The 14,262-nt window shown below is 45.8% G+C and overlaps 1 protein-coding gene and 1 long non-coding RNA gene across 4 annotated transcripts in view; one reads left to right on the top strand and one right to left on the bottom strand.

The window, feature by feature from the left end:
* NSG1 (neuronal vesicle trafficking associated 1) overlaps window positions 1-14,262 on the bottom strand; it is a 61,666-nt gene that overhangs the window by 26,243 nt on the left and 21,161 nt on the right. For both annotated transcript variants that reach the window (XM_075569476.1, XM_075569470.1), the window contains exon 4: window positions 4,603-4,713. In XM_075569476.1, the coding sequence (XP_075425591.1) occupies window positions 4,603-4,713 (111 nt within the window). The remainder of the gene's footprint in view (window positions 1-4,602; window positions 4,714-14,262) is intronic.
* Window positions 11,831-14,262, top strand: part of LOC142465531 (uncharacterized) — an 82,248-nt gene continuing 79,816 nt past the window's right edge. For both annotated transcript variants that reach the window (XR_012787916.1, XR_012787915.1), the window contains exon 1: window positions 11,831-12,182. This is a non-coding gene — a long non-coding RNA (uncharacterized LOC142465531). The remainder of the gene's footprint in view (window positions 12,183-14,262) is intronic.

The following is a 14,262-nucleotide window of genomic DNA, read 5'->3' as shown; positions in this document are numbered from 1 at the left end:
CGGTGGGAGCCGGGGAACATGTGACCGGAGCAGGAGCGTTACTATTGGACAGCCGGGGCTGTCCAATAATAATGTTCCTTTTCCGGTCACATGTTCCCCGGCTCCCACCGGCATCAACTGTGATAGGATGTGTTCCGCTGCTCCCACCGGCTCAACAAGGATGTCCTCTGCTGTCACCACCACCATAATTATGGTCATGCCTTAGAGGGGCTCACAGGCTTATAATGTTTTGGCCAAAGTGTTAAACTCAATGACCCTTTTATTCAAGAGGTATATAGGTATTTCACTGTGTATTTTTGCCATTGGATGTAGCACTAGGCTCTGTTTGTGTTTGTTTGTAATATATATTGCCATGCCCGGTAGCACTCCTTTTTGACATTTATATACATATATATATTTTGTGGTAACTTTTGGGGCTTAAATGAGCTTACTGGGTATCTGTGTGTTGGATAAATATAGATGCAAAAACATTTTACCTTGTATTCCTCTATGTAACGGACCCCCTAAAACCTGCAACTTTGGAACTGTAAACTACATGCCCGGTTTTATTATTTAAATTGAATTGCCTAAATCATGAAAATCGCCCTCCCTCTTTGGTCAAACAGATGCGGGCGGGGGCATTCTGTCTTTGTAAAGGGTGGACATCCTACTTAACACAAGGTGAGGTTATACAAGAGAGAGAAGATAAGGAGGTAAATGCCTTCTAAGTATCCGGATTAATAAAGAAAATACACAAAAACATTTTTTATAGTGACTGCTATTAATTCACCATAAAAGCTTTGAACGCAAGTGCCATTAATAGTCTCCTGAAAAAGTCGTTATTTTTTTTCCTTTTATGTCTGTAACTCCTTGTATTTCCTTGCTCAACCAATGGAAAGTTAATTTTGCATAGTGCCGTGTACATGATCAGTGCTATACAGTACGAAAAATAATTACCTATAGCAATGTAATCTTTAGCAATTCAATCACACTTTGACTCGGATATCTACTTCTCCTGTAAAGCGTTGTGTTTGCTAGTACTTGATAATACATAATCAACGGAATGACATAATTAATGTGCTTGAAAAGAGTCCTTCAAACTCCTGCATATGGATGAAATATACAGTATAAGAGTTTAGGATTGAAAAACGTCAGCAACCCTATCATATCCTCACAGTCCTGTCATAGAAACCCTACTGCACGATGCGGTGTACTACTGCCTGAATGCCAAAATTACTGTAATCATCAGCTGGTCCGAAAAATACTTCCTAATATTTTCTATTTTAATGTCTACATTTTCCTTCATATAATTTTTTTTTACATTAAACCAGAGAAATTGAAGACGTGTGGAATAAGTCACTGTGAAATGTGTTTACATGATAACTGTAATTATACACAAAGTGGTCATATTAAGAACTGCAAAGTGACAATAGAACATACAGTACATAAATTATCAAGACAATTCAGATTATCCTCCATATAAAACACAGAAGAGAATTTGCCAATGTCGTTTGATTAAGACCAGACAAATATTTCTGTGTTTGGATTTAACTACATGTGCAGCTTGCAATTCATGCAAAATTTCCAGTCGTGACAACTCCTTGGAGACTTAAACTACCTGATGAAGACTCAACTCTTACATGGGTTTCCCTCTCTCTCAATAAACTCTTCCTTTGGCATCCACCAATGGACTGGAGCCAGCACCCATAATGATAACAAATATCTTGACAGTTTTCAATAAAACGGTTACTTCTCTGATTTATTTTTTCCCCCTTTCCTCTCTCTGACCATCACCTCATCTGCCCCCTCTCAACCCTTTGTTTCGTCACCTCAATCTACCCCTGATTTCTGCAGAGACTCATGTTTCATTAACCGTTCTGCTCTAGATTCCACCTTGCCCTCTCCTCTCTGCTCTTCAAGTGACCCCAACATCCTTGTCAAAAATGACAACTCTGCTCTGACCTCGTCTCCTGATCTAAATGGCCCTCTTCTTCTCTGCTGCTCTGACCCCTCTAACTCCAGACCATGGTTAAGCCATCATACATGCATACTACACCACCCTTGCACTCCACTCTAATGAAATCTCATACTCTTACTGGCTTTTCCCATTACAGATTCCTTCTATCTTGTTTTAACTCTGCACTTTCCCAAGCTAAAGATACTTTCCCTCACTAGTGGACACTCATAAGTCTAACACACAACGCCTCTTCTCTGTCTTTGACTATGTCCTCAGAGGAATGATTTTAATTGCTGTGTTTAAGATGGCGTTGTTGGGAGAAAAAAAAAAGTTCCTGCACTTACAGTTTTTTTTAGGACTCTCGCACTGAATACAATACAAATACACACAACATGCAGAAACCAGACATGCACAATATACACCAGATGCATGAATCATACATATACACCAGATATGTGCAACATCCACCAAACAAACACAGACACACACATGTACTGACCAACATACATACAAATACTTACTGATCTGAGGCTAACCAAGGAGAGCGCTGAAGCTCCACCACATGGCTCCAATCTGTCACTGCAGCTCCTACGCTGCCTAGTGCGAGTGTGCACATACACACAATACCAGTTATGACCTCCTAGCAGCTACCAGCCCGATGTTTACAAATATGAACTTCCTGGGATCATTTGGCTCCAAACCTCCCAGACCAGCCCCTGATGCTCTCGCTTAAACCTGCGTTTTTTTCTTCTTCCGTAACATTGCTTAGATATGCTCTTTCCTCTGTCACTCTACTTGTTAAAAGTAACTCATGCCCTCATTCTCTCCTACCTTGACTATTATAACCTTCTACCTGCTTCTCCCCTAATGTATATCCTAGACGCTGCTGCTTGAATCACTTCAGTATCTCTTAAAATTGGTCTCTGCTTCTCTCCTGCTCAACTCCCTTTCCTGGCTTTCCATTACATTCTTTTGTATCTAAAGCCCTCTTCCGCCTGAAACCTCATTTACTGCCGTGCACCTCTGAAGTGTCCTCCCCCTCAATATGTGCCAAGCACTTACAGTGTCTCTTCACCTTAATGGACCATCATACAACAAATCTGAAATGACGTTGATTGAGTAGCTCCAACGTACTGATCCTTTCAGACGCACTTACCATAGCTCCTAGCATACGCCTCTACTTTATCAGATCACCCTCCCAATGTCTTAGATTGTAAGCTCCTCTAAATAGAAACTTCATTTTCCAATGTTGACTTTTATGTTTGAAGTGCTTGCTCCCATTATATAAATGTTATTTTTTTGTGTCGGTTACTGCTTTGGAGCGCTATGTACATGGACGGCACTATAAAAATAAAGCTATAATGCACTCACAACGAAAGTTCCAAGAGACAATTCCCATGGAAGAAATATATTCAGCAGTAATTCGCACCTGCCAGATTTTTTTAATACATCATCTGATCTAAGATTCTCCTTGATAAAGTGCTGGGGCACGAAACATGTAGGAGATTTTCACTTCTGTTTCTGCATATGGACGAATAAAGGACTTATTATTTTTTATGATCTTGTGGACCCACTACTCCTTTTGGCTGTGCGTCATACTCTCTCTGGATTGGTTTATGGACGTCTCAACAGTGACAGCACGGATACAATACGGGGGCACTTCTGATATGCGAGTTACAGTTTCCATTATTTATGTGGTTCAGCTAGATCCAGGGATTATCCTAGTGAGGGGCTTTGTGGTGGGTTCATTCCCGGTACCTTGCCCCTTCAGGGATTATTGGTCCCCATAAAGACGGCAGACCACTGAAGAACTGTGTTTATCTATTCTGTAGCCCCCGTACCAGTGCTGTGGATTTATATAACAAAGACTTATATAATAGATCCTTCACTAAAGGGCTTACATCACTAACATTCTATACATAAGGCTCTCCTGATGCCTGGTCTTAACATCTCATGTACTTCAGGATCCATTGGAATTCATCTAGGATCTAATATTTTAATTTTTATGTTCTTAAGGAACAAAATAAGAGCAGTTAGTGAGCCTTATGTAATTGGGATGCACTCAATCCTTAGAAGTCTCGCAGTCATTAGTGAAAGGAACATGTATACTTTCGAAGATAGCCACCATTGGGCATTTTATTTAGAAATGCCTCACAACGAAGCTCTGATCCTCCATTACTTGGGAGTACCTCACTCAAACATGATGTTGTATATTTGGTAGTATTTGTTGTTTTGCTATTTTGTTTATGGACATTTTTTTACTCTTCCAAGAAAACCATAAAAAGACAAATACTCTTATGAGATGCACTCATTTACAGCCATTTCCACACAGATATTGTGTTTTAATTGTAAATAAGAAGTCCATTTACTGTATCTTGTTTTATGGTGTTCTCTCAAGGCCACTAGAAAAGTAATTGCAGACCATATATGATCAGTGGAATCGTGATCCGAATATAACTGCACTATGCAGATTGATTTTCTCAGCATATAAAATTGTATCCTACTCCAGTACTTGAAATGAATACCAAGTCACTAAAAGACATACATTTAAATTTATAGAACAAAGGGTAAACGTGCTTGTTCCATCAATGCATAAGGCTAAACAAGTGTTGCATTTTGATAAAGAAATGACACTCCTGCATGCAACGGTGCTTTGGAAACCTTACCTTATACACAAATCCTTCAGGACAAGCGTGGTCATACTTGTAAACTTTGTAGACTACCAGGAACACAACGCAAGCCAGGAATGCCAATGCAAACAGGACGAGAACAGTTACCTACAGAAAGGGAGGAAAGCAAGCTTGTTAAACTGTCATAAATCATCATTTCTGCCTTTTGAAAGAAACTGTAAATGAACAACTTCATGAATTGCTAAGACTGAACATACTTTAAAGGGGATCAGATGCCATTAATGAGGCAATTTGAATGGTCTGTAAAGGTTTCTTGCGGAGCCAAAAGTGTTAATACACAGGTCATGGCTACTTTTTTGTGGCTGAAGTTAATGACTTCTGAGGATCTACCCCATAGTGTTTAAAAGCCTTGTACATTTATCCAAATCCCTAATCTGTGTCCTCAACCTAGAACGGTGTACTGGTTCAGGGGCTGCGTCCCCCTGCCTGCTCTCATCTGTGGTGTGCCTCCCCCCCCCCCAGGGATAGAGATATATGGATACATGTATATATGATAGATATAGACATATACACATACATACACACACGGGGAGGGACAGCCTTCACCCACAGATGCTTTGTTTCAAGAAAGTTTTTTTGGCTGAATCAATTGTAAGGCTGCGCTTATAGCGTCGGCGACGCCACCGTCGCATCAAAACAAATGCATTGTCGCCATCATCGGCGCTTATAATGCACACGACAGCGACGGAGCGACAGCGCTACCAAAAATCTGGTAGTCACTGTTATTTGATTTTTTCGGCGACGGTCTCCCTTTGCGGACAATCAGGGGCTTCCCCGTCCCTCTGCCCTCCCCTTTATGATGTCACTGGCCTTGTAGCCAGCAACGTCGCCTAAAATTTGAAATGCAAATTTCGCAATGGCGACGGGTGACGGCACTATAAGCGCGGCCTAACACCGCCGGAAGAAGAGATCAGTGTATCTTGAAAGTTCGCACAAATAAAAGCATTTCGTTAGCCACAGAACGGGGTCGAATATCTAAACCACAACTAATGTTCCAGCACTCACTAACTATAAGAAAACTGTAAACCAGGGTATATGCCAACAAATGAACATTTTATTTAATACAAGCACAAGACTATAATATACTGGAGAGATGTCACACAAGCGGGTAATGTGTAAATGGATCCTAAATATAGATGGTGTAGGGAAAATCAGGGAGAGGGAGTGTGACAAAAGGGATGGGGGGGGGAAAGGGTGGGAAAAAACTGGGGAGGAGGGTGATAGGGGGGCAACGTTTCGGGGTGAAGACCCCTTCCTCAGGCCCGTTCCCTCAGGTCCAAATGGATGTGACATCTCTCCAAGTATATTATTTTCTTGTGCTTGCATTAAAAAAATGTGTGCATATTAATGTAAGGGAGGAGGTGCCTATATAAAGTAGGGACAGGTAGTTAACCATTAACCCCTGACAAAGACATCACTGTTGAAATGCGTAGGGTGATCATTTGAGAGAGGATCATCATTGTGAGAGGACAGACTTTTCAAAGGGGATTGCCAGAATTGGTAGCCGGAGAGTTGTACAGGCTGCAGTGTGGATGGTGTCTGATACAGAGTAATACTGCAGTTGGAGATCTCGCACAACGTGATCAAGCACCCCCACGTGATGCGGAAGTGGTGAGTGAGGTAGGGCCAGCAGGAGGAAAGCCGTGCGTCTGGAGACGCCGAGAAGCACTGATCCTGAATCCCTAGACAGGTATCGTGCAGAGGGGTGAGCTAATATATGATCAGCAAGAAAGGAGAGGCTCTCAACCGCGTTCCGTATACCACGCTGCAGGCAAGCAGTCCGCCCCAGACCCACCACCCAGAAGACCATCACTGGGGGTAAGGAGAACGACTGGGACTTACACATAATCTTCAGTCCATGTGAAATGAACTTTGTCATATAGATATAGTTTGTCTTTTTAAAGACTCCTATTCACATTGGGACTTTATCTCTCTATACACAGATAATTATCTATGATCCTCTCATTCATTGCAATTTTTTATTACTGCTTGTTGTATACAAGTTTTAATAAATAATTCAAGAAGATACTATCCATCTCAGCCCTGCACAGATTATCACAATAAAATTGTTTCCTGATATTTACCAATATATGTCAGTGTTCTGAACAATAGCCCCTACGGGTGCGGTGTCTCTTTCATATACATCCAGTTGAGATCTGAATGCAGTGACAATCCAAGTCAATTTGTCCAGAGATCCTCTCCAGCTGTAAGTGCTTCTCCACTCTATATTTTTATGGTGTGAGATACACACATTTTCCCCTTTTTCCCTTCCCCTCCCTTTCCCGTTTGTTTTTCCTTTGCGCCTAGGTCATCTACGCCATTCTTCCAATCTCGACTGTGGTGGGGTCGTGGACCTAAATGGCAGCATTGTAAACAGGGAAAGGTAGTCACTGGTAGACGAGGGGAAATTGTCTCGGGGCCAGTAGATTTCCCCTGCTCTGCAAAAAAAAAAATCCCCTGCTCAAAATAACCAAATAAATCTCTCTAGCTGATTGGCCGTGACGCGGGATAGAGCTGCCAGCGCTGAGCAGTCAAGCCGCCCTTCCTTCTCTGCAAGGGTGTGTGTGTTTGAGTGCGCGGTGTCCCTGCCTCCTGCCCCCGGTCCCCATGGCTGGCTGGCTGCCCGAGCACCGGGGAAAGAATACACCCGCTACCACCCCGGGCGGGAGATTGGTGTGGGGGGGAGCGGACCGATACTTGTGCTCCCGGCGCTCCCTTGGCTGCCTGCGCGGGGCGAGAGATTGGTATGGGGGGGGGGGGGAGCGGACCGGACCGATAGTTGTGCTGCAGGGGTGTTTCTTCCCCCCGGTCCCTGGCACTCCCTTGGCTGCCCGCGCGGGGCGGGAGATTGGCGTGGGGGGGGGGGGGAGGGGTTGGACCGGACCGATAGTTATACTGCAGGGGTGTTCCTTCCCTGCGCTCCCATGGCTGCCCGCGCGGGGTGGGTGATTTGTTCGGCGAGTAGATTTTTGGGTGATTTGTCGACCACTGTATGAATATATATATATAGCACACCGTGTCACTATCTCTATATATATATATATATATATATATAGAGATAGTGACACGGTGTGCTCATTTGCATGTCATTTCTCAGAATCCCTTGCTGCAGTGGAAACACTGATGATACTGGTGATAATGGTGAAAAGCCAAGTGATCTTTTTATTTGATACATATATATATATTTATATACACATACACACATATAAGTATATATATATTATATATAATTCATGTATATACTGTATATAATTCTTGTATATACTGTATATAATTCATGTATATAATGTATATATATATATATATATATATATATATATATATATATATATATATATATATATATATATATACACACACACACACACACACACACACACACACACACACACACACACACCAAAGAAGGAACATTTGACACTGTTTTTGGGGATATTTTCTGTATTGAATTTACACACCGAGTAGGAAATGTAAAAGAGCCAAGTCTCCATCTCAGTCACTCTTTGCACACGTTTGTACACTATTGTAGTCTTTTCTCTTTTTTGGGGTGATCCATGTCTCTGATCCCTCTGGACTTTGGAGGGTGCGTTATTTGGTCCAATACCAAACATTTTTGAGACACGCACGTGAAAGCCGCGCTACAGCTTGATTTGAGAAAGAAAAGTTTGTCCTAAAAATATATTCTTAGTCCATATATTAATCGTATATTTTATGCAGGTATCAAAATAATGTATAATTTCTAGACAGACTAGCGAGCTGCCAAAAATGTGCTTGACATAATTTGATATCTTTTAATAACACACTTACAGCATGATTCAGATGTTCTCTGTGTATGTGGCCTTGAGCCTGAAGCATGCTAGCAATAACACCATATGGTGCAAGTCATCCACTGTCAGCCAGATAACCACTGCTGAAAGTCTACAAGCATTTATATGAAAAACAAACCTCTGCGTGTCAGCTGTTTCTTTCTCTCATTTTTTTTAAGTATTCGAGAGAGCGAGAGAAAGAGTTTCAAATGAAACAAGTGTTGCCAGTTGTAATATTAAATATAAATATATTTGAGGTTTGAGGAAGTAGATATACTGTATACAGGGCTTGACAAATTACCCAAAAAGCTACTTGGCCAAACAAAAAAGCTACACGCCAGCTAGCCCCGCCCCCACTTAAAAAAATGGAATAAATTCCTAATAAGAACTAATTGCATTCGTTTTTGACACAACAGTTTATTTATTGTATTACATTTATTACTTGTTACATAGTTACGTGAGTGTGTGGGTGGGTGACTGACTGGGTAGGTAACTGACTGACTGACACTTGAGTGGGTGGGTGACTGACTGACCGACTGGGTGGGTGACTGACTGGGGGGGTGACTGACTGACTGGGGGGGTGACTGACTGACTGGGGGGGTGGGTGACTGACTGACTGGGGGGTTTCTGACTGACTGGGGGGGGGTGACTGACTGGGTGACTGACTGACTGGGGAGGCGGGTGACTGACTGACTGGGTGGGTCACTGACTGACTGGGTGGGTGGGTGACTGACTGGGTGGGTGACTGACTGACTGGGTGGGTGACTGACTGACTGGGTGGGTGACTGACTGGGGGGGTGACTGACTGACTGGGGGGGTGGGTGACTGACTGGGGGGGTGGGTGACTGACTGGGGGGTGGGTGACTGACTGACTGGGTGGGTCACTGACTGACTGGGTGGGTCACTGACTGGGTGGGTGACTGACTGACTGGGTGGGTGACTGACTGACTGGGTGGGTGACTGACTGACTGGGTGGGTGACTGACTGACTGACTGGGTGGGTGACTGACTGACTGGGTGGGTGAGTGACTGGGGGGGGTGTGACTGACTGGGGGGATGACTGACTGGGTGGGTGACTGACTGACTGGGTGGGGGGGTGACTGACTGGGTGGGGGGGTGACTGAGTGGGGATCAACCACGTGTGCGGCCTCCACACGCTGTGCTTTCCTGGTGCCTGTGATGCACAGTCTGGTGTTGTAGTTGGTCTCAGAACCCTGTCCTCAGTGACTCACCCCCCTCCCCCCGTAGCCTGGTTGGGCTATCTCCCCTCTGAGCAGCCTAGCAGGTGCCTTCTCCCATTCGAGCTCAGTCTCTGCTCGGTTCCTGGCCTAGTGCCAAAAGCCTTGCGCCAAAATGTTGTGCCGCCTGGCTTTACCTCAACCACAGCTCTGCGACGCTTCCAGACCTCGGCGGCTTCTTTGCTGCTGACAGCGTATCGGCAACCCCAAGGTCTGCATCCCTGCAGTCCTCAGCCACGGGATCCACGCCAGCCCCATCCGTCCTGCGGCAGCCAGGTCAGGCCCACAATTTCCACCCTCCCGCCACTGCCGCACAGACTGCCTCCGATCACCCGATCTGCACCTGACAGCCCGCACAGTCCGACCTCCGGTGCACCCAGGTATAGTTCTGGGGTCCTGCGCCGCACATCGCCGGGTGGACCAGCACACGCGCGGCTCCGGGCGGGTCAGCTCCCGAACGGCCCACTCGCTCTTAGCTGCTTCCTTCCAGTGCCGTGTCTGCTCCGAGGCTGGCTCCTCATCTCATTGACGCCGCGTGACGTAGTGTCCCGCTGGAATGGAAATGCGGCATCATTTTCAATGCAGAGGAGAAGGAGGAAAATGCCGGTAGATGCTGAAGCACACCGCCGCCACAGCACCCCGCCGCAACACCTCGCCAGAAGGTAAAATGCACTCGCTCCAGGCGAGCGCATTTGTCGAGGCTGGATAGATCTATAAATCTATTAGATCTATTTATATATATGTAACCCGGGTCCCCCATGTTCCCCGTAATCCCTGTTTACCTCCGCTGCCCCGGCTGATGCGTCCGGCAGGTGCTGCTAGCTGCGGGGGTATAGGCAGGGAGATCGCGTCGCCGGCGGCTCCCTTTGCAGGGCGCCGCATCTTGAATCATACCCGCGCATGCGCAGTGCGGTTCGTGCATGCGCAAAACAAGTGCAGGCGGCGGCAAGAGAGTGAGATGCTCCGCAGGGACTACAGCCCCCAGAAGGCCATAGGGCTAAAGAACATGTGATGCCTCACAGCCAATTGGGCACCAGTATTCCCTGCAGCAGTGAATAGATAAATTTTGCATGTTTGCTGCCTCGCCAGTCGGAGCTGGGACAAGGAAAGGGTAGGTTGTATGTGCAGGTGTCTGTGGCACCTGCACTAGGCCAGCTACCCCCTGTTAGGCCCCAGCTTTGCCTCGACTCCTACATAGCTTGTGGTTGCTATAGGGACTTGCCCTTAGACAGGGAAACTGCCCCACTTAGCACTATCAGTGTCAGGGACAGTGAGATGCCGCACGGTGACTGCGGCCTGTGGTCCAGAGTCAGACCATAGAGATAAAGCTAGGACGCGGCTGCGCTGGCCTTAAGTGATCTGGAACCAGATCACCCAACTATACCGAGACTCTCTTCATGGTGGGACAGTCCATACGGGATTCGCGGTTCAGTACTTCGGATCCGTGGATCCCATCTTCCTCTGCGCGCCCGGGTGTGGACACACCCGGCAGGCACCCAACTTACCAGTGCACCAACTCAACACTTCAGTGGGGCAGCGCTGTCTCACACATTTGGGTGGGATGACTCGGGTGGGACACTGGGACGGTCCGGTGCCTAGAGAACCCCAGTACACTGGGGCAAACCCCACTGGGGTGTGGACACGGTGTTGGGGAGGCACGGTGAGAGGTTATGGCCCTGCGTGGTCTGTGAGGGTGTATATTACTCTCAGTATGGTTTATGCTGTGTATAGTAAAACTGTTATGCTTTACACGTGTGCATTCTTCATTGTCCTGTAACGGGGTCATTCCACACAATAGAATCCCATTACAGGTGGAGGCGCTACCGAACGATCACTCAGGTATACCCCAGGTTCCCAGCAGCGGAGACTCTGGTCTCCTGTACGCCACAGGTATAGCACCACACATATACCGTAGCCACACATCTTCCAGGGGGTGGGGGAATGTGTGCTACATATATCTATGTAGCCCTGTGTGGTTTGGGCTTTAGGTCTGCCCTCCTCCTGGCAGTAGCAATCATGGGTTTTCCCCACTTCATGCAGTGCGTCAGTGAAGGCAGTGTCATCAGGCTCTGTGTCCAATCAGAGACACAGGGGTGGTGCCTGTTGGAGCTTGCTTAATGTACTGCAACTTCCATATTTAGTCAGTTGGTTTCTACCTTTGAGAGAGACAGCGTACCCGTGCCAAGCTGCCAGGGCTCTGGTAAGCTTGAGGCCCTCCCTTAGGGGAGTTTGGGGAAGACCCATACCTCCTACCCTAAAAGGGGTAGGGGAAGAGCAAGAACCACTCTTGGTGCCCTTGGCCAGGAGTGAGTTCAGGGACATCCTGAAAGTGAAGAGCCTTCTAACTGCTGTGATTGAGACTGCTGATAAAGAGGAAGACCAATAAAGACTGCTGCATTTTACCTATACCTCCTGCCTGAGAGTGGAGTATATTGGGAGGAGAGGGACAAGTTGTTTTGCAGATACTTCACCCCACACCACTGGGGGCTGCACAAGATGGAGGTGCTGCACCTGTAAGTAGAATTCGGGCACAACCCCAGAAGCCTGTCCTGGTATTCCCCTCTACCACCATGCGGGAGACTCAGGGCCCCCTGTTGCCAGCAGGTATGCACCAACCAGACCGATGTAACAAGAGCAGTATTTCCCCTAGGAGACCCTATGTGAGATTGGGTGGGGGAAATAGGGTTACATCTATATATAGATCTATCTATCCAGGCATCAAATTAAATTAAATTAAATATATTTAAATTATATATATATATCCCTCAAACCTGGCTGGGAGATATGCTAATGGATAGGCAAAGTATATTTAAATGAGTCCCATCTCACACTTCATAAAATAATTTCCATATCAACTATATAGAGTTGATAAGCCTAAGACAGGGGTGCGCAAACTTTTGTTGCTGCGCCTCCGTGCTTTGTCTCCCCCGGTGCTCGTGCCCCCCCTCACCCTTACCTTAGTGGGGCGTCAAATGACGTTGCGGGGTCATGTGACGTCACATGACCCCACAACGTCATTTGACGCCATGTTGCCATGGAGACGCGTCCAAAAGCCGGCGGAATCTCGGTAAGTTAAAGTTGCAGAGGCCTCACGCGATCCCCCCAGCATTTCATTTAAATGCCTTGGGGAAGAGCGCGGGGCCTCTGCAACCGCAGCGCCCCCCCCAAGCAAAATCTTGCTCCCCCCAGTTTGTGCCCCCCTGGCCTAAGGCCCCAACCTAATGACTGGAATGGTGTCAAACCCAATAGGTCTAGAACCCACAACCACTGCTTTTCTAGGCCGCAATGCTTATCCCTCTACAATTGCATTGCCAGCGCTAAATAACTGAATTAACGCAATTTTCCTTGTAAACAAATGATAGGAATATCGCTACCCATTCATAAATAATTCTTAGTCAATCTGGTGGTAATTCTAAAAAAATAAAATCGCTGCAATCCCATTTCTTAACGCAACATTTTTTTTTGAGAGCTCCTATATAATCGTTACATCGATAGCGATATTTAGTTAATTTAGTCTGAAGTTGATTAAGATACTCCAAACACTTGTCCTTGAATGCATTCTAAAAGTTGTTTAAGGTCTAAGAAATTAATTTGCGGGATCATTACTATATTTATTTACACCAGTTGAGAGATGCCTCTCACCGACATACTATACACTTGGTATTAATATTTATCAAATGAATAAATCAAGCAAATTTGATTTTTATATCTTTTGCAAATTGTGATCTCCAGGGCTCGTAATTTTTTTCCTACCTGTACTGGTCCACCATGGGAGAGCATAATGTGGCTGCCGCAGAACCTCTTGACCGCTCTGCATGCCGAAGTTGTGCACCTGTGTCTTCTATAGCGCTGTGCAAGGCATTATGGGGCATGACTTCGGAAAGCAGAGCAGGGACTGACAATCCTGCTTCTGAAGAGGTTCCACACGTTACCAGCAATTATCCACTCTCCCAAAATAGTGGATCCCTGGTGAATAACATTCATGTGGGTCCAAGAAAAGGATTCACTTTAAATGTCATGGAACAAGAATCACATTCCTGCCCGACCCCCCTTCTGCTTGTCAGCTCCTTAAGTTCAGCTGCAGGCATTGGCTCCACATACACACACTGTGCCTGTGTAACATGCAACAATGTTGCATTTTTTGCCTCTGAGCACATAATCAGTGAACTGCTACTGCAGCTTCTCCAGTCCTCCCAGTTAATGGACTTTCCCATGTTCTCCCCTGTCTTTTGCTGACAGTTAGTGCAGTCCCACTCAACCTTTAGTGTGACCCCTGCCCCTCACTTTCTTTTCCATCCTAGATTACAGTGAGTACAGACCTGTCTGCATCCACCCCTGGTAAGGCCTTTCTCTCTTACCATAGTCTAACCCCATAGAAGCATCCCACATAGAGAAGCACTCTCTACCTACATTACACCCACAAGTTCCTGTGTTTTCTAATCCAGCAATAAAGTTAAGAAAGACATTAAGGACTTGTCATGCTTTGGAAGAGGGAGGACATGAGTTGAGCTTACTGGAATTATTCATACATTATTCGTGACCCTGGTTCCAGGAAAGTAAGAGAGAGACCGTGTATTAGAGGTCTACGCAGAA

The sequence above is a fragment of the Ascaphus truei genome, chromosome 1 (genome assembly GCF_040206685.1).
Source record: "Ascaphus truei isolate aAscTru1 chromosome 1, aAscTru1.hap1, whole genome shotgun sequence".
Lineage (NCBI taxonomy): Eukaryota > Metazoa > Chordata > Amphibia > Anura > Ascaphidae > Ascaphus > Ascaphus truei.
This window is presented reverse-complemented; position numbering and strand designations above follow the sequence as displayed.